Consider the following 26,629-nt stretch of genomic DNA (forward strand, 5'->3'; position numbering starts at 1 on the left):
TCCAAAATCTAAAAATGCAATTATCTTAACCCTAACCTAGGACAATATCAGATGGAGAGTCGGGGTACATGCCGGATACAGTGGACCTATTGATCCAACCACTAGCTAAAATTTTCAACTGTGCAGTTCCATCCTAATCCCCTAATCTTTAACATTGCTTGGAAAGTAGACAGTCTGTTGTGACGAATAGTACTATACAGTGTAACTTTAATATAATGACCCTCAAATGGCAATCATCCTAGGAGGAGGAATGAATAAACCCCATATTAAGGGAGAATGACTTTACCACCCAAAAAAAATCAGCAAAAGGTCGAGTCAATTCTTTATGCCAATGTTTACGCAGCTTATATAACTCCGCTGAATAGTTTCGGATTTCTGCAAACGCGTGAGGCGTCATCATAATTTACGGGCGAATTATCTACTTTGAAAGGTCAACCATTTAGTATTTGAGCATCATAAAATTTATTTCAAAATGTCCGCAATTTCCCCCTCTGCTGTCACATAATGCAACAAATATAGAATACCAACAGAGGTAAGAAGTATGAAGAGTTTACAGTAATTAATCTCATTTTACGTTATTATGAAAGGATTCAACCCACCTCCGCATTATACCGTTATGCACAGATAAGATGCATCCATTGAAAAAATCGATTGCATGAAACATAAATCTGTTGAAGCATAATAAATCCGAAGAACCTGAATCGAAAGCGAAAACACATTTAATGATTCATATTCCATGAAGGTGAGCACTGACCTTCTTCGATAAGTTATTCAGCTACGTTATACCGCTACTTACTTAACATTCATTTTACTTTTAATTCCTCCATATTGCATTATGAAGTTGCTGATAACCTTATGGAAATATTTAGAGTAAAATATTAAATGACGAGCAGAATACGCTCCTCAAACTGTAAACTGTACAGGTAAAAGCTTAATTCAAAGAACCACTTTCGCCATCGTTTTTTGCCGCCGGGTTGGGCGTTTACGTAATGCCCAGTTGATTTCCGTCTGCTTTTAATGCAAATATATATGTAGATGTGATCGAATGCAGTGAGTTCCATATTTTTCGAACACTTTTGCATACGTGATTGCTTTTTTAAGAGGTATTTGGATAAGTCGAATAACTCTGCGGAAAAGTATCTATGTAATATCGATTAGCTAAATAATTTCCTGTGTGACGCCGGAAGCATGTGCCAGGAGAAACAAGTTCAAGTTCAGCAGTTTTTTATGTTTGTTGTATTATATGTTTTTGGAGAAGTTGGCACTGGTTTTACGTTGACGATTTTGAACTACGTGAGTGATGGGGTTTACATTAAGGTAACTAGGGCAAATTCCATTGTTTTGGAATACTCACATTAATTCCAGCGAATGATAAAACCGACAGAGCTTGACAATGGGCTCTACTCTTTCTGCAGTGTACCAGACAATTTATCTAATCATAATAAGAAAATACTCCAAACGCCTTCGAAATCTTTATCTGTGGTGCGAATAAAGTCGTTCAATGAAAAACTAGGGTATCAAAACTTCCATGTAACACTTTGTGCAATCAATGTGTGAAAAGGCAGATAATTCCTCAAATTCAATATTCAGGCCATTAGAGTATATTCAATCTAAACTAGCGCCACGCAACCCTAGAACTCTAGAGAGAAGAAAATTAGACGACATCAAATAGTTCACGCCCTACATTCGCACATATGTGCCAACTTTATCTACTCGATTGCATGTTAATACCTGGGACCCACCCGCTCTTATACTAATTAATATCCTTGATAGGGCCTTGACATTACAAATGACCAAGGAATTTCATGCTAGCAACTAATCCAGAGATGAAATAAAGCTGCAAGCAAGCTGGATCCGCCGTGTGGGAAGTAGATTTACAAGCTAGAAAAAAAAGTTTGATTAGTTTGATGGCCGCACAGTCAATTTCGGAAGAGAACTGAGTAAGACTAGCGTAGATGGTCATGGAATTCGGAATTTATTTAAGAAATTACATTCGTATGAGCCATATATAGCTGAAGCAGTTGAATTCAGAATTCAAAAATATATAAGCTTAACTGAGGCCTTGAACGGTTAACTGATTAGCCATAATATGCCCCATATCCAGCCCATTAAACTCAATTAGTACGAAATGAGTAATAATTGAGAATTTGTTTGCTGCAATTTAGTATTGTTAACGCAATAGTCAAAAGATACTCAGGGAAATATGTTCAACAGATCGAATGTTTACGGTAGTTCAAAGTAAGCCAAATTCTCGTGATATCCAACCCCAGTAATTTTTCGTATCGCTTAACTGGATTCAACTCAATCCTGAAATGAATTGTTAACTCCATTATAACTTCGTTTGGAGTATCGGCGCATTTCGGTACACCAGAGCGAATCTATTGTTAACATTGCCCCGCTAAGAAATTCTTATGGAACAAGATCCCTGTTTAAGAAGGTAAAAGCGTTTAAGAAGATTAAGATAACTTAAAATCCTTCACTTTCTGTTCCAACGAATTTTTTATTATCAGACCTATTTTCCTACTTTCCTTGATTTGTTTTCTAGATAGCAAATCGAGACAACTGGAATTTCGAGCCTTAGCTGGGCTTCCCTTCGTCTGGCAAATAAGTAATTAGTAGGTTGTTGCAGATGAAATGTCGGATTAATAAACGACTCTTAGATTCTGGAATGTTAGATTACTTAACAAATCTGGTGCTCTCAAAGACCTACTCCAATTTGATGATGAAGATAACAGTCAGGATGGCCGGTAGTACGAGTGAGACGGGGAGCTGCCTAAATCGAAGGAAGATTGATATTCTTTCTAGGCGGTATCCCGAATTACGGATATCAAGGGATAACATGACAACGAAGTTTAACTTCGATAAGAAGTTTGAAACACGTTGGAGTAACAAGGCAAACTGGGAGAGCGCGGCTGCGACATGCGGCTTAAACCAGCAACTGATTACTTGGCACACTGACGGATCCCTCACAGCAGAGGGAGCGAGTGCCGGTGTCATTGGTCCAAGGAAAATGTACTTTGAGCCAATGGGCAGGTACACTAGCATATTCCAGGCGGAAATATACACCATAGACAAATGTGCCTTCTTTAATCTGCACAGAAACTATAGGGGGCAGAACATAGCTATTCTCACCTATAGCCAAGCAGCGAACAAGGCACTTAGGTCTAACCAGCTGACCTCTAAATTGGTATGGGAATGCCTTGAGAGACTGAATACACACGGCTCGTCTAACAAGGTCTGGCTACATTGGGTTCCAGGCCATGCTGGGTTGGAAGGCAACGAGGCAGCGGACGAACTAGCCAAGAAGGGAGCAGGGACGCCTTTACACGGGCCAGAACCCTTCTGTGGAATCGGAAACGGTTTGATGGCTATGAATCTTTAGAAATGAAGAGGAATGGTTGAGGGAACTATACTGGGTGGGTCTACCAGGGATGGAGCAGTCCAGAGTGATTATTGGTGGATACGAACCCATACGCACAAAGAATTGCTTAAACCTCATCAAAAAGAACCTCCGAATCATAGTGGGAATTCTGATTGTCGGCTGAACTATCACCTAGGGAAGCTAGGGATATCTATGGACACTGCCTGCAGGTTTTGTGAGGAGGATGACGAAACCTCTGTACACGTCCTGGGACGGTGTCCGGAACTTGTGCAAAGTACGTCGAGGCATCTGGGAGAACATTTAACACCAGATGCAAAGCTGAAAGATCTGGAAGTAGGGAACATACTAGAGTTCCTAACGGAATTTTTTTTAATATATGGCTTGTCAACATAAACATCTGAAGGAAAAGATTTCGATTTCGACACATATTGTTGAATGATTTCAACGCCAAGGTTGGAAACGAGGAGACATATGGAGGAACGACCGAAGGACGCAGTCTATATGATCTATCAAATGACTTTCCAAGTAGCAGAAATTTAATCATAAAAGCGACATTCTTCCCACACAAGCATATTCGGAAAATGACATGGGCATCCCCAGATGGCATTACCTTCAACCAGATACACTATGTTCTCATCACCAAAAGATAGTTATGCAGCAGATCGTGTGAAGTAGCAAACTCTGACTCCGACCACTATATAATAGTAAAAAGCGTCTACAGGCGCCGAATTTCAAAGAGCCGCGAAATAAAAACCAACCCACTTCGAAAGTTTGAAGTGAGAAAGTTAAAAGTTAACTTCATAGCGAAAGAGTATAAGGGAAAACTGGAAGAACGATTATTGTGGGTGTCTAATTTCAAAGATCAATCACCAGAAATTACAAGAAGCATAATGGAACATTGAACCGCCAACATTGGAAAAAATAGTCAGCCATCAAATGTCAAAAAATGAGCAATGCGCCCAGCATAGATGAAAACCCCGCTGAACCTATTCATACCTTGTTTCTCTCCATCTGGAACCGCGAACAAAAAGGTGAGAAGTCAACATATGAGAATTACAAAAGCATCTCACTACTTTTTATGTCCTATAAAATTTTCACAAAAATTCAAGAGAAAAGAATTAGACTGTACCCGGATAAGACTATTGGTGAATACCAAGGAGGTTTTCAGACTGGAAGATCGACAATAAACCAGCTATTTACAATCAAACAAAATGCTGAAAATTCAACATAGACTTCTATCAAATATTCCTTGACTTCAAGCAGGCATATGACAGTATTGACCGAAATGTAGCAAAACAGGTAAACATTACTAGAATCACAATGTCTCACTCAACAGTGCAGATTAGAGTCAATAAGAGCCTGACCGATGCGTTTGAGACCAACGTCGGATTAAAGCAGGCAAATGGGTTGGCACTGGAACAAGTTATTACAAAAGTTGCGCGTGGACACAAAAGACACAGTGCGCTATAAGTCCTGCCAGTCACATCAACTGTCGAGATTTTTACAAACCTCGACAAAACAGCAAACGAATTTGGTCTACAAATGAACGAAAACAAGACGAAAATTATGACGCAAATGAGAAATATGACGCCCACTAGATAAAATATAACGAATGACGAACACAACATGAAAAATGTAGACAACTTTATATATTAGGCGTAGAACTGACGCAACATGGAAATTAAGTTGACGAAGTAAAACGCCGAATTCAGATCGCAAACAGAGTCTTCTACTAGGTCTTGTCGATTTTAAAAGCCAACTGCATAAACAGGACTGCTATCCTGTGTATTGAGTATATAAACATAGAGCCTAAGGCACACTTCCGGAAAATTGGTCAATACCTTCGAGAGTCCAAAGAAGAATAAATACAGACAGACAGAAGACCCGTAGGAGAACTTCGAAAGCGCTGGGCAGATTCTGTTGACGAAGACAGCGTATCATTGCTCAGAAATTGAAGAACGAAATCGATGGATCGAGATGTTGGAGGAAGGACTCCTGAGGGCCAACGCTCGAAATGGGGTATAGAGCCTCGACGATGACGACGAGCACGTAGCCGAACCAACTAACATAAGCCCTGAAATATCCAAATCTACGAGCAATGCATGTTTGCTAAGTGAACCGCAAATGAACGCTGAAATTAACACATTCATTTTCCCGGGAAAATCTAACGCGTTATTCCTTGTGGCCGAAATTAAGTTTTCCATGCATAGGATAACTTCATCAATAATTCAACAGTTAAGGGCAAGTATAGGGCTATCAAGAGAAGAATAGTCCAATACCTTTGCAGAGTCTCAACAACTACTTCTGCGACGTTTATCACGGAAACAGCCGAGAGACTATGACAAACCGTTCCGCTTCAATGTTTAGATAGTTTCGTTCGAAAGCAATTCCCAGATGGCGCGCGAGGCATTTTAGCTTTGGGAGGGCAGGCCATCCCCCAACCTCAATTATTAATAACAAATAATCCAGATACAGCTGCAGAATCTGCGCTAAATAAGCCATTAATCAGCACAATTCCAAGAGCTCACCACTAATCTATCACTGGAAGTGAAGAATCATGAAAGGGGTTTAACAACTGGATTGCCGACGGAATCATTTTCTCATTTAGATTTGTGGAGATTTCCGTCAACTTAATAAAGCCACTGTGCCAGATAAATATTCGATACAAAAAATCGAGACTTTGCACAAAGGGTTCACGAAAGTAAAATCTTCTACTGTAGACCTGGACAGAGCATATTTTCAAACTCCAAAAAAGTGCAATTATCACCTTGTTTGTCTTTATGAATTTCAAGTCATGTCTTTCGGTCTCAAAACGATATTCCAACGTTTCACGGATAATGCGTTGCTAGACTTCGAATTCTGTTTTTATTATACCCCAATTCAGTTATCGGATGCACCCGCGACTAGAACAATTGCGTCCGAGCATTGCATTTTGGAGGCCTAACCAATCTGCAGAAAACATACTCTCTTTTTCAATGAGCAGTAATTTTGTTCCCAGGACCTAGCTGGGATCATCTCATCAATACCAGGTTATTGGAAAGAGGAGAATGGACATAATCGCCTCGATGTACCTACCCTTGATTCTCTGTGTTCTCCGTCGACGCAAAAGCTAGAATATCTGGTAATGAATGCAAAGTGAAGACACTGGCGAGTATTAGACGAAATCTTACTGTCAATCAACCATTACTTAGAATCCAGTTTGACTATTACGATTACATCCGCAAGGCGAAATTCAAAGAAAATTAACGAACTCCTAATGCGGCCCCTCCTTGGGTGAATGAAATTCAATTGAAAACTCGGAATCGCGAACTTTTAGGGTGCTTTGAAGAAGCTTTCGTTATTGTCCAAATAAATGCGGTGAAGCTGTCCCCTATACTACTATAAGAAATTGGAAGCCGAAAGTAAACTTCAAGACCCTTAAAAGGGGTGGGTTGTCCAAACTGGAATCTCTTACAAAGCGGATGATAATTTTACAAATAACAATACTCACACGGGAGAAGAAATTAACAGAAGGATTTAACAGGTTCACCAAACCTTTAAACAAATGTGTTTTAGAAGGAATTGGAACAGTGCAAGAGTGGTGCTTATCAACCAAAAAGCAAGAACTTGAGACTATGACATACTATACTTTGAGCATTTCACTGCTTCTGGGATGGATGAAATCTATTTACCGATGCTAAAGGAGGATGGTACAGAACACCTAGACAAACCTTTAGGAAATATTTTCCGGGCGAGTCTTAGTCTGGGCTATGTGTTTAGTATATAATTAGGGTGGTCTTTATACCGAAGTTTGGTAAGGTGCGCTAATCAAACTCAAAGTTAGCCTCATACACAGAAAAAACTGTGACAGATCAAAAGAATGTTTGGCGAGCTATACTGTAACCTTCTGCGGCGATTGCTCAAGAACAGGGCAATGTTTTGGAGCACGAATCTTCCTCTCAAATAAAAATAACAAGTTTTTTTCTTTGAAATGACATTTAACGATTTATGATACCCTAAACCGTACAATCTGAATGACTGACGAACAATTGAAAGACATGCGCATGGTATCGCATTGAGCAGTCCCTTGATTACCTAAAAAAATCTTTAAGGAATATAGAACTTGTTTGAGCTTTATATTTAGATTCAATGGAATTACTCTGGATACCTGGAGGGAAGAAAATGATATCTCGGATGGCTTAGCAAAAGAGGGTTGAATTTTCTCCTATGCGATGCTCAAAACCAGCAATTGGAATCTCAGTAACATTGGCAAATGCTGCTCTAAATTGGAAAAAGGGTTTCCATAAAGACGTGGCAGACACGACATGCCGCAAGAGACACCAAACCTTTCCCATCAGAAACTACTGCAAATTTCCACCTGTCGAAAAATAGGGAAATATGCAGAAGTGTTAACTGCCTTAACTCACTAGTTGGAAATATGTCAAAAGTAGATACTGTACCGGGGAAGTGGAATCGATAGAACACGTCCTGTTTGGGTACCCTGACAATGGACGCATCAGATTTTTTATGCTAATGTATTCCAGTTCTGATTTTTTTTTCACATGTACCAGGCGAATCTAAGAACTGAAGTTAACGGTTTTGTTTACAGTCTACTATTTGCCATCTTTTACACCAACTACGACCACTTGTATCTCATATATTTTTTTCAGGAAATTGGCACCAATCTATTACTGGAAAATATTTTCTTGTCTGTCCACCGCAATATTTCGTATGTATTATGTGCAATTAGTAGGGACACGATGATGTACATGCCAGAAGAGAGAAAAAATTCTTGTTTCTATCTAACTTAAAAAAATACGCAACCAGCAGACACAGAACGCGTTTGCACACTTCATGAGGTCAACAAGGAAAAAAGATAGCTAAAATATAACAAAGCTCCACTCCAAAGTAAATTGAATAATGGCACGATCGCCTGCTATAAATGGGGATCTTATTTATATCTTATACACGTTCCATTGCGTTTTGCTCCCAACTAAAACCTGTTGTTTCACCCAACTCATGACTGCTTGCTGATTCTCTGTGCTTCAACTGCATTAGCGTCGCGCGTTATTGGCTGTTACTCAATACCCAATATATTATATATATAATGTCTACAAGGTCAAACTTTACTCGCGCAGATGAATTCCATACTAGATACGTATTCATTGCTGCTACAAAGTTAACAAATTAAGCGTGATTCAAAAGCACTGCAAAGTACATGAATAATTGGCACCAACGTCACTATCTTCTTTACGTAATTTAATTTGAAATTTTTAATTAAAGCTCTTGGGGCGAACGATGAACTTTTTTCAAAATTTTACATATGGGATATCAAAAGATATTTCTGCACTGATTAAAAATGTATTAGAAAGTCTAAGCTAATGCGTCGAAATATGCCAATATCATGCACTAATATAAACGAAATGGGCAACCATAAAATTCTTTCAAAGTTTTGATGGTATCTGTGGGAAGTATTGACCCGTTATTAAATTTTCAATTAATAAAGAAAGTGTTGATTATATGTTTTCGACTGGTCTGTTAAGTTTAGAGTAAGTTGAATCCAAACCACATAGACGTTCGCGCTTCGTGCACAATCCAACCTAACACTGTTTACAAGCGAAAAACAATTTATGTGTTTAATATCATTCGGAAAGATATATGAAAAAAGCTGTGCCTGCGGTAAACTTTGTGAGATTTTTAATAGATTTTCTAAGCAATTCATTTTTAATATTGATAACTTATTCCGCAAAAATATTTAGAGCAATTCTAATGATTTTTGAAAAATATACTCTCGAAAATCATCAGCGTTTCAGATAAACTAAGAGTATGTCAGTAATTTGATTTCAATTTATAGAATATCTAGAACATTGTGTATGGCAAAAATATATGATCACCATTACCTTATAAATGGGGCATAGAGCGCCAACAAAATGCACGCGCCACCGCTGTCATTTCGCCGAAATGTGCTCCAGCTTCTGAGTCTTTCTGAGAAGCTTACATCCTTCCTCTGTTCTTTTGCCCAATCGGTTTCTTCGGCGACCCACTCGCTGCGCACTTTGAAATAGTGGATTGTATTCTATGGCATAGTCAGGAATGGAATTGTCACCCTTCCTTAGCGCCGACGAACTTTCTTATTTGTTTTCGTCCCAGGCCAGAGTTTCCCGATAACATGGCAGAGGGAGGTGTTGGGGCTTTAGGGGAGCAGTGGCAGACACTTTTCATAAGCTGCTCCCATGTGGCGCTACAGGGAGAGTACGATGACCAGTCGCACTGAGGACCTGGGTTTTGTTGGCGTTTTTTTCATCCGACTCTGTTTACTTCGTTCTTCAAATACAGAGCCACTTGAGCCGTTTGAAACTTTTTGATGCGTTTCAGGATTTCTTTAGTTGTTATTTTTGGGATGTTTGGAAAGCTCACAAAAAACTACTAGGAAATCGTCTTTTGCAACTACTAGACTCCACAAGAATGCCATAGATGAATGTTCGATAGAATTCAGAAAAAGGGATCATACTATCCACTCCATTTAATAAAGAACAAGTCGGGAAACCGGAAGCTTGACGCTTCAGGTATAAAAGGTTTTGTGCTTCCCTATGTGAGGAGTATAACGCAGTTCTCCATTGGCTGATAACATTGACTCGAGATAGTTCAATCACTCAGTTCTGTTAGCGGCAGTGACCTGCCCAGAACTGAGCGATTTAAATATATTGCCAATGGAGAATTGCATAATTAAATTGCTTTACGCATTAGTGTTGTGGCGTTCTCCAACTGATGTTTTTTGTGATCGGCTTATCAACGAACGTTGATCGGATCGGTTGCTTCCCATAGATTTGAATGGAGGATGCACAGTTTTTTTTCATGAAATGCCGCCATGTGGGGTATCAAATGAAAGGGCTCAATTAGTACTTTTCGAAACTGGCTCCATATTTGACATCGGGTGACACATAGCGAGGAGGGCTTAAAATATTTAATCCCAAAAAGTGTAACAGGCCTCGTTCTCAGATCCTATCCAACCGAAAAATCTGAAAAAAAATCACAGGCCTCAAAATACATCCGGTTTCGATATCTGGGCAAATAAAGTTAATAACAGTATATTTCCACATTTTAGAAATTTACCCGGCAAGCCCACTTATGTCCACCCCAGAAGTACACAATTTGACATGCGTGTAAAGGATAACATAATGCACAATGTGTATGACGTCATCATCACATATCAATTCCTCAACACCATAACGAAGTGGGTTCATATGAATAGGGTCGCAAAGAATTATTTTGTTTTAGTTGTTTAGTCATTTGTATATGAATATCAATTACTTCAAACAGCCATGTGTGTATGTAGGTATATAGTATATGCGTGCTAATGAGTTTGCGGGTAGTGTCTAATTCAGATAGATATATTTGTACATTAAACCAGCTGCATTTAATATACGTACTATATATGTACATATGTATGATTTTGTGCACGAAGTAAATCGGAAATATGGGTACAATTTATATATGTACAGTATTCGGAAATAGGCAGTTTGTTTGTTTAGGGAGAGGATAATATCTATGGCTGTAATATGTACATATGTCTTGTAATTTAGAAAAATATAAAGGAATATGTTGGATTTGTAGTTATATATGGATAGAAAAATGTGCGTTGGAGTTTCTTACATAAGATGAACACAAAATCTTTATACCCGAAGCTCAAGCTTCCGGTACTCCGACTTGTTTAGCTGTTCCGAAAGGTGGTTTTCGGAAGAAATGGATCAGCATCGTCCGAAGGAATCCAGTTTCTTAATTGACAATATACGTCCCTATACATGCAAAGCGGGGGTGTAAAATTTTTTTTCACCAAATATAGTCATGTTGGGTATCAAATTAAAGGTCTTGATTAGTACTTTTCAAAGCGGCCTTAGTTTTGACAATTGTTGGAAAGGTGGGGAGTGCGGGGGGTTGACCATTTTTTAAGGGAGCCATTCTCAGAAAATACCAAACCGAAGAATCTGAGAAAAATCAGGAGGTTGCCACTATATGGTACCTGGGCTCCGAAATACCTTCCATGCCGATATCTGGTCAAATAAAATTAATAATAGTATATTACTATAATTTTTAGTAATTGGCTGCAAAACCCCTCTTAATTTCGTCCTAGCACCACCACCATTTTGAAGTAATGTAGAGCATGATCTTATCAAGTTTGATGGAAATCGCACTATTACTAACAAAGTTACAAGACGTCAAAGTTGTTGCTTCTTTGAAAATTGAAGACTGTGAATGCCAATATCACCCGAAAGTGGATACTCCCACGTAATATATGGATATATTACGTGCTACGTACTAAAAAATACACAAAACCTTTCGTACCTGAAGCGTCCAGCTTCCGGTTTCCCGACTTGTTTTCCGCCTTATGAGAATTCAATTTATAAACTATTATAATTAACAAATGAGCATTCCGAATTGTTATTTAACGGATAAGGTAATATAATATATATGATCTTCTTGTATAAGAACATTCAAATGATCTCATCAAAGGCAGTTCACCCTACTCATTGCAATTCTTTTAGATAAAAATTTTCAATTTAGAAACCACGTTACTGTACCTTCCGAATTATTCTTCTATTTAAAATATTAAAAATTTTCCGTGCATGTATGCACATTTTCCTAAATTCTCTCCATCGGTTTTGGACAAATGGAAAACCCAAAACTCGACGCTTCAGTTATGAAAGGTTCTGTGCATTTTTTATGTAAAAATATTTTGATGCCCGTGATGGTCCTTCTAAGGGTAACTCAAAAAAAATTTGCTTAAAATCTTCAAATTGATCGAATATCTCGAATAACTCAATGGTTTGAGAGGGATTAAATCGTAAACCAGATTCGGGAAAAAGTAAAGGATCTCTTATTTTTTCAAAGTTTCTGATAGAAATTGTCCACATAGCTCAGTAGGTAAGGCACTAGGCTGATGTAGAGAAAGTCGCAGTTCAAATCTCACTGGTGCCAGTGGGATTTGACGTTAGATACCAGTCGACTCAGCTGTGAATGTTGAGTCAAATTAGCATAATAATCATGAGCGAGCGCAATGCTGACCTCATTGCCTTCTACAGAGTCCTGTAGTGTACCGTTACGGTCTTGAGGCTCCAAACACATTATTATCAGCATCGTAATTGCCTTCTGTAACAGGGCAAGGACAATAAATGAATGTACAACCTGCAGGAAATTACGCACCTCCTGTTCTTCTATGAAATATAAGTCAACGTGCTTCCTTTTTATTTCATATTATCTCAAGTGGTCCACTGTTGCTCCTTACATAAACGTCCGCCGTTTGCCTTTGCGAAGGAGATAAAGACATGTTTGTTTGTTCGTGAAAACTACGGATCCGTCGCGAAATCTACTTTTTGTAATGTATATACTTCTTAATGAAATTCCTTTTTCCGAAGAAGCATAATAACAAAGGATAGATAATCTTCAGATATCCCAACCAACAACTTGTTCTTCGTTTCTATTCAGATGACCCAAGTTAAGTTGGAATGAAAGCGAACTATTTATTTCATAATGCAACTGCTTGACTTGAATATAAAAACCCATTTCCCATAATAAACACTCGGGAACCTAACTTCATTTCGTCACCAACGATATTTGCAGACTTTTATCTGCAATTTGGTGACTTCTATAGTCCACACTAGCCAACGTTGTTTCTCTTTCCTGTCGAATGCCTTGTCCATTATTTCAGTCACTTCTTTATCAGTGTAAGATATTAAAATGTAAACAAAATATCCCAAGCTTATGCCGCAGTTTTCGATAATCAAACACGTAGGGTAACGGGCTGCCTGCAAAGTCCCAGTATTCATAGAATGCTAATCAGTTGTTTAGATTAGAAACGCTGCCGTTCGGCTTTAGATTACAAATTTATCACTGCCCGAAGCACCAGACGCTTGTTGAGGACCTTCTGTGTGCTGAGGGTCTTGACATGCACTTTGCATAATGAAAATCATATTCTGAATTCTAGTCATATGCACTTCACAAACTGAATGCTCGAAACATTTGTAGACTGGTTACAACCTATAAGCGATAGACTGCAATGGTTGTGGCCGGCTGAAAGGAAATGGAGTCCCGATATGGTAATGGTATGTTAAAGCGCAGCTACAAGTTGGAGATATCGACTTCGATCTAAATTCTAAGCGAAGCCCACGGAATCTTTGAACGCATAAGAACGAGACTGCTCTCACTCCTACGTGCACTTTGTACTTTCCAGGTTTACAACTGGTCTATTTTCGCCTTCTAAGAGAAATCTGAGGGAGTTAGATAAGAAATAAATCTGGTCAGCCAAGTGTGGTTAATAAAAAATGCAAACTTAGGTTCTAAGAGCAACTGTTCTCATTTTCCTTTGCAATTCCCTTTGCTTTTGTAAACTATTTTCTTTTGAATTCGTGCTAAACTACTTTTTTTAGAAAGAACACTCTCGTTAGATCGGCCGAATTCGTCTCTCTTTGAGCTACAGATAATGTAGAATTATTACGAATCCAAAAAGACAAATTTGATAAACGACTTATTCATTTCATTATTACGTCAATAGAACAATATTCTTATCAATTGATGGCCTCCCTAATAGTTTGTGGCCGTCGTTGTTGATTGAATGAAAATGGGTTCATGCAATTATATTCATGCATAAATCGTAAGCATGAAAGACGATAAGAAGCAACAAATCATACAAAAGTTTTAATTGAAAATTTTGGTAGTGAGAGAAACTAGAGCAATATGTGATGATAAAAGAATAACTCAACATCTAGGATCAGATTTCGTGATATGGAAGCCGTTAGAGTCTGATTGAACAACTACAGTACCAGGGAACCCATCTTTTTGTACAAATTAAGGTTAATAAACGAAATTAGTTTTCTCGCTAGATAAAGCCATGAGGATTTTTACTAATCGGTAATTGGTAATTTACATAGCTGGGAAGATTAAAATAAGATAGAAAGTAGACATACTCAAATAGATTGATAGTTGAAATGAGCACTGATGGGTTACTAGTTCAGGTATGATTCCTTAAGGGGTTAGGGGTAGTCAGAATTTTCAAAAAATTGATTTTTTTTTTTGCATATTCTTAAAGTATATTTTAAAAATATTTTGTGAAAATTTAAAGTGAATCCGACAAATTCTTTTCGAGATATTCAACAATTAACAAAGGGCGCTTGGGCGCTACGGAGCGTTCGAGAGCAGGTAGCTAGCAGCAGCTGCAGTCGATAGTCGATAGTTTTGTGTTAAAATAAATTATTTTTCAAGTGATTTACCATGGGACGTGACTGTAGAAAGGTTTCAAGACAACTTCGAAGTTCTGAAAATATATATGGCCCAGGAATAGATGACTCAGTGTAAGTAAATAAATAATTTGTATAACTCTACATAAATCAATAGCAAAACTTTAAATGCGTTTTTCTCAAAACTATGTTTTTTGAACTGGTGATCACTGTAACTTAAAAACCGCTCGGTAGATTTCAATAAAATTTATACTGCTTATGGAAAACATAAAAAACTCGTGCCTGATCGAAGGATTTTTTTTCTTTCATAAATTTCGATTTTTTTTAACAATTAACTGTCGGTTTTTTTCTCGAAAATCTGAAAAAAATTTCCTGAGGCCGCCATTTTGTTAATTTTGAAAAAAAAAAGAAAAGCTTCGATCAGGCACAAGATTATCTATTAATGAAACGAATTTCTCTTATCCGATTGAATTCAGATGAATCTCCAAGGACTTGTGATGATCACCGCAAGGGACTTCTGGAGGAACGGGCTCCACACAAACAGCGATAACTTTTCAAATTATTAATTTTTTTTTTTTTTTAATTTTGGTGAAGTCAAGTCGAAACATGATGTATTAAAGCTATGTTTTTATTTTTGTAAAATAAAGCAATGAACTAGAAAAAAAATTCTTCAAAATCATCATGTTTTCGGGTCTCTGACTACCCCTAACCCTTTAAGTACACCTAGGTGATACCATTCGTACATAGCTCACAGTGTACATTCCTTGTGTATGTCAATTCAATGGCATTGACATTTTTTCTTTAACTTGTTATAATTTTGTTTGCAACACATATTAGTACAATTTTCACCAAATGTTCTATTATAGTATGGTACTCCTAATTACACGTTTGTGGAATTCGATGGTTCTATTACTAATTTAAGGGGCGTTTTGCAGCATATTCCAAAAATAGGACAAAATTTTGAACAAAAATATACTATTACAGTAGACTCTCGAAATAACGAAACCCCAATCAGCGAACAATTGCAAATAACTAACGCTAGTTTGTCCACATTAGGCACTCTAAAAACCGAACACATTTTCAAGACTATTTCTGGTCACTTTACCCCTTTATTTAGACTATATCTGAGGAAAAAACTGCACCATTAAATGGTAAAAGCTTCAAATGAAATAAGGGTATAAAAACCGAAAAGGATATTTTGAAAAATCTACGCAAGTAACTGTATTACTGGGTGCAAATTGTGTTCATGATATAGAATACTTATGAAACCCCATTTTGGATGGTTAGGACGATCTGCTTTGCACAACGCACACACGTACTAGCTTTCCTCATCTACTTTCGGTTGGCCGAATCGTTTCTCATTCGATCACCGGCCGTCCGAACAGTCTAAACTGACAGACCAACCGCATCCGCGCAAATTGCTTACAAATATTGCAATAAATGCGACTGTTTGAATGTAAGAGGCGCACTGCTCTATTTAAGGGAACCTTCTACCGCCGTAGTTTCAATAAATCGATTTTTTCGCATGTTTTAAAAGTAGATGTTAAGAAAGAAAGAATTTCGAGAAAAGGGTGGACTTAAATCGCATTCCCTGGTCAGTGATGATCACTGCAGGAACGCCAAAGCGAGGGATCCACTCTCGACAGAGGGCTTCGGCACAAGATTGCCTCAGGCCACCACGTAAACCTGCCGATGATTGCAAGACAATACTTGTAACTGTGCGAGTCTCGCAAAGGCCTACGACGTCGAAGTGTATGGTATGGAACCGCTTGGTAGTGCGGGCAAATGAGCCCACTTCTTTCCTTACATGTCCGGTGACCTTACACTTCTGGCATGCGATGCACTCTCTGGCCCAGGAGTTCTTGTCCTTATTCATGGAGGGCCAGAAGTATTTCTCGGCGAGTAGCCGATCGATCCATAGGTTAGCTTGGCGATCTGCTACCCGATCGCCCTTTTCGAGCAGATGACCGCGAGCTAGCTCGCGACCTGGTGCCCGAACATTGAGCGTCCAAAGTCGCCCTAATCTCCGCCATGCTGGCCACAAGAGCGGCCATCTCACGCTTCAGCACGCCTAATTCATCTAAAGGCTGCTTAACGGCCGCAATCGTTTGAAGCGCGTGCACCTCATGCGCCTTGACAGCAGCAGCTGCTAACGATTCCAAAGAACCGGAGATGCACGCGAGGACCGCCTGGGTGCCCTCCGGAAGACGTCGCAGCCAGAGCGACTTCATCACGCCATCATCGATCTTGCTCCCATCCGACATCGTACGAACAATTAGATTAAGAACCTTGCGATCAGCAGTGAATTTAGAAGTTGTCGAGACATTGTCCTTGAAAGAGACCACCACCTGACGATCGCTTCCGAGTTGCCTCCGAAACTTCTCGCAGAATTTGAAAGGTGCAACCTCCAAGTTCAACAGCGACCGTTGTATTGTCGCTCGACACTTTGCTGATCCGACTGCAGGTACACTGAGTACCTCACCTGACAATATCAATGAGCCTTGGGCCGCCTTCAAAAATGCTCTTTTCTCGGGCGCTATGCAGCTTGTTGACCACATCCCGAAGGGGTGGCATAAGATCTGGGTGACTGCGGAATAGTGGAAGCGGATCAATGAACATAAGGGGTTAAAGTTTCTATCGACTGCGAGATGGCGGGCGTGCCGCGGTCGAACTCCGATACCGTGTGAAATTCGTAGCGTAGTGTGCGTCGTGACAAATGGGAATTTGTTCTCGAAAATCCTGGGAATCCGAGAATTTCCCATAGAGTAGAAGGGGATGATCATTGATTCCAAAGGAGAGCAGCTGTTCTGAATATAATAATTGGAGGGACATCAGCGCGCTTCCTACCGTCGCAAAAAAGTAGCCAAATGAATCCTGGCTAACGCATTAAAGAACGAGTCGAAAGCTTGATCGACAGGGCATAAATTGGTTTTCGTTCCGGATCCTCCTGCATTGACGATAAAATCTGGCATGTTGTACGCAGGAGACACATTCCAGAAAAACCAGCAACAATTAATAGTCTCATACAATGGCGCGAAATGTCAAGTGCTACAAAGGAATTTGAGGCCCAAAATGCAGCCGGCTAGGGTTGCATCTTATCACCGACATTACTTCTTCTCTTATTTCTTATCGGTTAGGTACTTTATACTGTCTTGCCCGGGAGATCTCTCTCACTGTGTCATTGACCTTGGTCAAATGGCTCAGGATTTGGAAAGAAACGAGTAAATTTCGTTTGGAAATAAACATCAACAAAACGAAGGTTCTCGGTCTAACGGGCCAACACACTCGATCTATCTGCATTAATGGGTAAAGAATCGAAGGCATTAATCAATTTATATATCCAAGAAACGTGGTTTCTGCAGACGGTTGCATCAAACAGCATGTTGCCCGACGCACTAACAACGCTAGATCCGCATTCTTAGCTTTGTCCAAAATCTCAAAATACAGGTAACTCAAGACCAACATCAAGTTGAAACTGGTTAATGATAGTGTTCTTTCCGTGTTCCTAAATTGGAGTAGCACAAGAAAAGTGACCACCACGGTCACTGGAAGACTTCAAGCCGTCAGCACCTGTCTGCGCCGTATTATCGGAATACGCCGGGCTGATGCTATTTCCAACGAAAAACTTGGTCGGCGTACAGAACTGTCACCCATACGAGATTTGATCGGAAAGCGGAAGTGGTAGTAAATATGTCACACATTAATAGGGGGGACAATTGCATTGCTGCACTGAAGCGATTTCTTTCAAGGAGACCGCCGGATGGGTCGCCCCCAGAGCAGTTGGCGCTGAACAGTAAATGAGGAGGGCAACTCGGAAAGTCCTGGAGGGGGCTAAAGTGCATTTCAGCGAAGCGCGAACGATGATTTACCCCGAAAAGCAGATAATGGCAATCATATATACCAGCAGCCAAAATAAAAGCCAATTGCATTAAATGACAAAAGCTGCATCAATCAGTATTTTCAGATCAATTGATGAAATAAATGAATTTGTAATGAAAACGATGCTTTTCAATTAGGGAATTAATTATAAACTTTTACTTATAAAAAGGACAAAAATTGCTATTTCTAACAAAATCAGATACAATGAAAAATCAATAAGAAAAATTTGAATGAATTATTTGAAAACGGAGAGTTTTGGCACTAAGGACTTTGGAGAATTATCACAGCAAACATCACCCAACAGGCTTCATTCGAGTTCTCCCTTTACGCAAAGAAAACAGGCAATGACCGGCAGTTCGGCTGGAATAGTGATAGATGTAAGAGGGTTCCTCATATAAGCGAAAGGTTTGAGAAACTTTTTTTTTCACAGAATGTGGTCATGTAAGCTATCAAATGCTCAGTAAATTTTGAAAAAGGTTTTATTTCTGATATTAGATGGGGAAATATGAACTCAAAATCGAGATCCACCAATTCGATGTCCCTAAAAACTGTCTGGCGACCTGACCTACGCCATCGCAGGCAGGGTCTGCCTCGTCTTCTTTTTCTACCATAGATATTGCCCTTATAAACTTTCCGGGCTGAATCATACTCATTCATACGAATTAAGTGGCCCGCCACAACCTGACGATCATGGTATCGCTCATAGATTTCGTCATAATGTAGGCTACGGAATTGTCCATCCTCATGTAGAAGGCCAAAAATTCTTCGGAGTATTCTTCTCAAAGTTATGGAAAGTCAAAATTCAGTACTCACGTGAATTTATTGCACAACAATGGAGCGCGTCCACTGGGACCGATACGATACGGTAGTTCTGCAATTCCCACAGAGAATGACACGACACGACAGATTTGCTGACGGTTACTGGGACCGACACGACACAATAGAATATTTACGAGTGTATTTGCAAGGTAACATATTGAAAACACTATTATTAACTTATGCTTGGCGTAAATGCCCCCAGCGGCCTCAGACAACAGAAAGACAAATATCTGCGTCAGACACATATCTGCAGCAAACAATGTCTGTATCTGCCTCAAAGTCAGACAAATGTTCTGCATCAGATATCAGATAGACATCTTTCATATACGCTTGATACTATTGGCGACTGGAAAGTTTACTAATCATACGGTCATGCATCGATCTGAAAATTCCTTGGGCTCTGATGCCCACCGATCATATGGTTTCCAAATTTGTCTTTAAAAAGACATACTCCATCGTAATCACCAAAAGAAAGAATAGTGGCGTCTTTTCGAATTACAGACTTAATCTTCACCAACGGATCAGTCAGGGAAGACGGGGCAGAGGTATTCTTGTTAAGTCCGATTATGGAACTGGCTCGACCTCGAGGAAAAATGACGACCACATTCCAGGCTTGGAGTCAATTACTCAAAAATTATACTAATATACTATAATTAACTGTATTTTACCAGATATCGGTATGGAGGGTATTTCCGAGCCTAGACTAGGATTTTTTAAATGTTTCGGGTGGGTAGCTTCCGAGAATGGGTCTGTGAAAAAAATGATCACTTTCGAACCGCCGCAATCCTCACGTTTGCAGTGCATGTCAAAACTAAGTCGTCTGTAATTCGACGTAGAATAATGTAACTCTATATGGGCGTTGACAGTTCCCACCTTTCCACCAAATTTGGTATCAATGGCTACAACCGTCTCCGATTTTAATAAGGTTTTGTTTCACACAAAACTATTTATGAAAGGTTGAAAAAAACGGACAATCTAAAATAATTGAATGTTGTAAATGATATCATTAACAGATTTAAAAAAATATTTGCAATTACTTCAAAGTAATTGACCGTTCCTTCCAACAGTTTTAAAAAATGTTCGAAAAAAATCCATTCTTTCGAATATCAATGAAGGTTCTGTATTTTATGACGAATCCTTGGACTAATGAAGAAGGACTTAATGGAAATAAGGGTACAACTTGAGGCCATTTGTACGACGAACCATCTTCATCGACCTTCATAAAATTACGTGCAATGTGAGGACGAATCCAAAACTCCAACCATACATTCGAAGACGTGATACTGAAAAATGATCCAAAAAAATCGGTTTTGAGACATGTCCATTAGAAGATGTGGTCATTGAACCGACGAAAATAGAAGAAAAGAGCCTGCCACACAGTACACAATCAGTGTTGCGGCAAATTGGGTTTACCCCGCCTGCACCTCCCAAATCATACAAAACAACACCCAAAATTGCAACGTAAGGAGTGACGTGACAATAAGCAATTATTTGATCGCGTTGCAAAAATATGCAACACAGCATAGAAAACTTGCAGCTCCGATTAAGGATATAAGTCATGGTTTACTTATCCGTGAAGTAATCCAGTATTCGGAATGAAAAGACCAAACTCTTAAAGGTCTTATTGCACAGTCCTCATTTCAGAGTTGACGCTTACAGAAATTTACAAAAGAAAGTCCATTAGCCTACGCTTATCTGATAATGACGCACTGTTCATGTCATCAAGTGGAAGAGTTCATACGCATCTTATCATGGAATTTTCCTGGATATGGAATCGTAGATAAATTGGGTCAGAGTATAGAATTCCCTACGTAATTTCGTCCAATATCAATTCGATTGTTCTTATTTGTGTACATCGTATTACGGAAGCAAAGTTTTTCCGGTTGCTATCCTCCAGGTCACTCCGACAAGCCTGGATTGCATTGGAACTAGATTCTCTGCGATAAAGGGTATACTATACTATTGCAGTGTTGTACATGATTATAATGGTCATTGCGGGGTATCTATGAAAGCGATACTCCCAGTGAATGTGTTACCGATAAGGGTTCAGGAAATCCGCCTCCAGCTGTAGCTCCCTCAAATCCTAAGTAAATTTAAAGAATTAAAACCCAACAGATTATTTTTTTGTGTAAAATTCTTTCTGATAACTTTTTTTTTGTTTCTCTTCTTTTCCACATTTGTGAAGACATTGATTTCCCGATCCTTTTTCCAGAAACCTTATTGGAACCATTTTACAGCAATATGTTCCCACTGGTGCACGGGCATTTGGCTTCGAAATCGTGCATTCTCTCTGACAAAGTCGGAACTGTAAAAATAGTAACCGAAAAAGTGGCATTGCACAGAGCATAAAGTCAGAAGCCATTGCCTCAGCAACAATAGTTTCTCGTGGGAAACGACGACACGCCGCAATTTCCATCATCACATTGCGATTTTCTCACGCACATTACTGCACCTAGGACGGCTAATTAAAATGCGCAATTCATGCCAGGATTTCCAGCCATTCATGAGTCCAGCCGCTTGTTTGCAAATAGGAAGTAGTTCGAGTGGAAAGCACAACTTACCGGTGTTCACGGACTGAATGGGAAGGGCTGAGCACACGCCAATTAATCCAATTGCATAAAGGCCCACGGCAGTTGGCCCCATTTTCAGCATGCGTCTTTCTTCCTCCTCCCGGTCGGATCTGAGTTCACCTTTCCTTTCTACCGCGGCTCCTTACGTCCAGCCGAGTTCGCGATTAGCACACACCACGCTTAAAATCTAATTGCAAAACACTTGATTATATTTGGCAGGGAGCAGATTTGCAACACCATTCACACAGAACGCTCGAAATGCAGATTTGGGGTCGTCGACGAGAATGCACCAAAACAGCTCGACCGGATTTCATTGCAATAGTGCAAGCTGTAAATTTCCGTGTCCGTTAGGACTGCGTTTGTCCTTGCGAAAGGCACCTCGGGACATAATTGTGCCCCGCGACTGGGTTCCCGGCAAGCCCACAGGCGATGCTGCTCTTGGGCTTGGCGAAAGGAGGTGGGCACAAAGGAGCTCGCACACAACAGGCCCGCAGACTTCTTCGCAACCAGCAAACGCGGCCGTCAACTTTTTCACTCACGAATTTCCCGGAAAATGCACCTTCCGAAAACTCAGCAGCCGTCGTTCGATACGTGCTAATCACGCGAGCAGACCGTCATGCAAAAAGACACGAAACAATGAGTAGAAAATGCCAAAAAACCGCGGCAGCATCTCGCCAGAAAGAAGTCAAGCGACAGCCATTGGCGGTGATGGATCGAAAATTGTTGAAAGACGAAACGAAACAGGGAGCAAGCACACGACTGGTGCGACGAGACGCGATTGCGTGCGTTTGCGGTCGTTGTGTGACGGAATTTTGGAAAAGAACTTATTGCACGTAGCGGCCTCTGGGCAGATGTGCCTATGGAGAATGGATGACATTTGAGGTGATAATACAGGCTTACGCGCGAAGTGCTATTTGAAAATGGAGAATTGGCAGAGTTATTTTACATTATGAACGGATCCATAAGCTCCGTTACAGAAATAAAACTCAAGAAAGTCTGCACTCGTAAAACAATTGCGCCACATATATTAGAAAAAAAAATCTCTCATTCTCCTTTTTCTTTAGTATCTGCTTTGAACAATTGCAAATTATGGTGGTTGCTCCAGTGAAAGCTGAGTTTATATGAAGATTGAATATAATTCAATTCAATAAGTTACCATCAATATTACTAGAAAATTAGTCCAAATTACATTAAAAATATTTCGTTAGTTCCTGGAAACTTAGTATGAATCTAGTAGCCGATTGGGCGGCCTGGTATGATTATGCTTCAACCTGTTAAGGTTGTATAATTCCGCAAATCCTCACACACACTCCCTTCCGAACGGACCGGGAGTGTGCATAAGATTTCTTTGCCTGGTGGTCATATTTTAGATCTAGCAGGGGATGAAACGATGCAACAGCCCCGAGACCATCCTATCTGCATCCAGTGCTAATAGGACCCCAAACTAAAGCGAATACCGAGGACTGACTTCAGTTACTGGGATGATGACGAAATCCACTGGAATCCTGCCCAAAAGCCAGTACTAGAAGGTGTTACGCAATAACGGTGGCCCCACTTTGGGTGCCAACTCTGTTACGATCAGAGCTCAGCGTTGAATCACCTTAGCACCATCCCGGCAACCAAGGCTGTCAACCAACCGAACTCCCCTAACTAGAATCTTTTTAGTACTTTCTTCTCGGTAAAACCAATGTATTGTTTTTCAAAGGCGACCGGACGGAAACCATTGTCAAAACGGAACAATCCTTTCTCAGGTTTCACACTTGAAAATGTGGCGATATGTTGATAATTTGGCATAGTAGCGGACAAGCCAATGCGTCGAACGTCTTCCTGTGTCGTTTCAATATTTCAAATGGTCCTCGCTGCTAACGCATCTAGCACTGGACCCCTTTCGTCGTGCAGTAGATGAATTTCATTAATCAACAGTGTCACTTATTATTTTTACAAACCCTGTTTTGCATTTTGTGAAATTTCCGATTTCATGGTTTTCCACGTCCACTTGACACTCTGCTGCATACCTCCTAAAAACGCCAACACACTTGTCTCTCTTAAAAAAAAAAAAAATCCCCCGCCAATAGCGCGGCAAAGCAGAGCAGGTCAGCTATAGCGATAAATCTATCTTTCAAATTTCAATATCCAAACCTCCAAAGCGGCCAAGGAAATTATATCAATGTAACACTGACGGAGATGTTAATCAAGATTTTCCTATAGGACAAGCGGGAGTAGGGGAAAGTATCCGCGGCTTTGATTCCCCTTGGTAGTCCGTAAATAACACATGATAACATGTAAAAACTTATTGTACAAAAACATGTAAAAACTTATTGTACAAAAACTTTCTCGGTTCGTGCATTACTAAGGTCAACGACGTCTGGAAGGTGTAAAGCTCAACAATTTCCCATTCTCATTAGACCGATGGCTCACATTTGGTTGGCGGAAATCGGCATGGATCCCCTTGGACGAATGGGTGGTGATAATAGAGGAGGAACCCCCAAAACTCTTCTACTACGCATAAATGAAAAGTACCTGGAGATTCTGGAAAAGACGGTTTAAAAAATGTGGTTCGGAGTCAGGAACACAAAGAGGAAAGTGTTCCACCCAGCAAAACTAGACGACAACATGGACCCAGTCATTTCCGCCAACGAGCTATTGGATAAGATGAAAACCAACCCTCCTACGGGTATTGACAATCACCCCACTCAAGCTAACGATGAGGAGGATAGTGCAAATAAATCTGTAGTACTCGAAGTGCAGTCCAACTAACCTGCTGGTCTCTCCCAGGAACTAGTACATAGCATTAATACAGAAACCCTGGATCGGAGGAGGCCGAACTATCAAAGTACTCCAAAGTGAATATTACAATTTATTCCTTAGCACGGCGGACATTATTTGGAACAGACCTGGAGCATATATTCTTGCCAAAAGGAGCCTGCACGCTTTCGTGTGTTCAGACCTGACTTCCAGCTAACCTGAAATCATTGATTCTTCCCTGATCAGCCAATAACAAATTCCGTTTCGCCACTAAGCAACACTACGGTTGGACTTCCCGCCATTACGCGCGGTATTGGAACCCGAGTGCTTCACCATCCCAACGATCAATAGAACCTTCAATTCCTTACATTCTTCGATTCACTTAGTTGATTCCGAAGTAAGGCAGACTTGTGTCATGACCGCCAACCTGACTAGCACCCGAGAAAAGAGTATTCCTGATGGCTGCCCAGTTCTTATCGATATTCTCAGGCAGCTTACTCAATGTTTTCTTACTGTAGAGCGACAGCAGGATTATATGAGCGGTCGATGTTGAACTAGGAGGCTGCAGGTCTCCAACCGTGCGAGAAGCGGCGGACGCAATGCGCAAGCGAAAATTAGCTACCATTAGATGGTGATCCCTTTTAAGGCCGATGTCAGTGCAAAGAGACAGGATTTCGGCATGCAAAATTGTATTATCTGAGTTTAGGTAAACGATGAATATCCATCCAACCCAGATTACATTATTCCTGCTCTAGTAATAGAGCGAACAGATACCCTGTGTCTACATGTTTGGAATATATATACCCTTGCCACGCATGAAGTTAATGTTTATTTTCAAATCGGGGAAACTCACTACACGGACACGGTTTTCAAGTGATCAGTCTAATTTCCTTTCTATTGAAAGGACTGGAAAGACTTGTAGGTGGGTTCATAAGAGATACATACATCCCTAAGCAGCGACTTTACTGCAGGCAACATGCCTACCGATAAGGTAAATCTACGAAGAATACACTCCACCAGGTTACATTGACAATTTACAAGACTATATCTGAAAAGTAATACGCCTTGGGAGCAGTTATGGATATCGAAGATACCTTCAACCCTGCCTCATTCACTGCGAATTGTGACGCGGAAAGACATCATGGGATCGATCCACTATTTATCGGATTCGCCACATACACAAATCCACAATGCGGATGGATAAGTCTATTGAGACAAGATATTTTAGGGAATGCCCTTGATAATGGGCACCCTGGGCACCGTTTTTGTGCAAGCATTTATGGGCGATGTAGCTGTAATAATTGAAAACAAGTTTATGACTACAATGTATGAATGTGTGACCACCCGAGCAGAACTCTGCAGATAATCCATAATTTGCGCTTCCATAACGGATTCACGGGAACGCTAGCAAGGCAAGGTCAATTATACACGCTACACGCCACCATCGGCTGCGCACCCTATCAGGGATGAAAATACACCTGGTACAAATGGTCAAGCATAATATCTAGGAACAATATCAGAAATCCTGGAGAACATTCTGATAATGAAAGACTGCAATAGGTAAGACCTAAGGACTTTCACCATGATGGATTCAAGTACGATTTCCGGGTAAATTTCTAAAATATGCTAATACACTATTATGAACTTTATTCGTGCAGATATCGGAAGGGAATGTATAGTATTTTGAGTCCTAGATTTCGTCCAGATACACCACTGTGATTTTTTTTCGAGATTTTTCGGTTGGATAAGTTCTGAGAAGTTTCGCTGCTACACTTTTCGATGGTCATATTTTGAGCCCTCACTCCCCTACGTTTCACCCGAGATCAAATATGGGACCAGTTTCGAGAAGTACTAATTGAGCCCTTTTCATTTGATACCCCTCAAAGCCACATTCTGTTAAAAAATTATTACGCCCTCTTTTCGCATGTATGGCGAGCCCCCCCTTAAATTCAACACAAAATGGCGCTACTTACACAAAACCTTAAAAAGAGAATCCAGCAAGATTCATGATCAACGGAAAAGAC

The 26,629-nt window shown here is 40.1% G+C and overlaps 1 protein-coding gene and 1 long non-coding RNA gene across 7 annotated transcripts in view; one reads left to right on the forward strand and one right to left on the reverse strand.

Annotated features, from left to right (window-relative positions):
* LOC119653649 overlaps window positions 1–22,612 on the reverse strand; it is a 78,553-nt gene extending 55,941 nt beyond the window's left edge. For 3 of the 6 annotated variants that reach the window (XM_038058468.1, XM_038058471.1, XM_038058469.1), the window contains exon 1: window positions 21,852–22,612. In XM_038058468.1, the coding sequence (XP_037914396.1) occupies window positions 21,852–21,942 (91 nt within the window). In that variant the 5' untranslated portion in view covers window positions 21,943–22,612. The remainder of the gene's footprint in view (window positions 1–21,851) is intronic. The other 3 variants (XM_038058467.1, XM_038058466.1, XM_038058465.1) reach the window with 1 other exon arrangement.
* On the forward strand, window positions 14,448–15,168 carry LOC119653651. The gene is made up of 3 exons (XR_005249731.1): window positions 14,448–14,554; window positions 14,618–14,706; window positions 15,069–15,168. It is a non-coding gene; the product is annotated as an uncharacterized LOC119653651 (long non-coding RNA).
* Window positions 22,613–26,629: the final 4,017 nt, after the last annotated feature.

The sequence above is a fragment of the Hermetia illucens genome, chromosome 4 (genome assembly GCF_905115235.1).
Source record: "Hermetia illucens chromosome 4, iHerIll2.2.curated.20191125, whole genome shotgun sequence".
In the NCBI taxonomy this organism is placed as follows: Eukaryota; Metazoa; Arthropoda; class Insecta; order Diptera; family Stratiomyidae; genus Hermetia; species Hermetia illucens.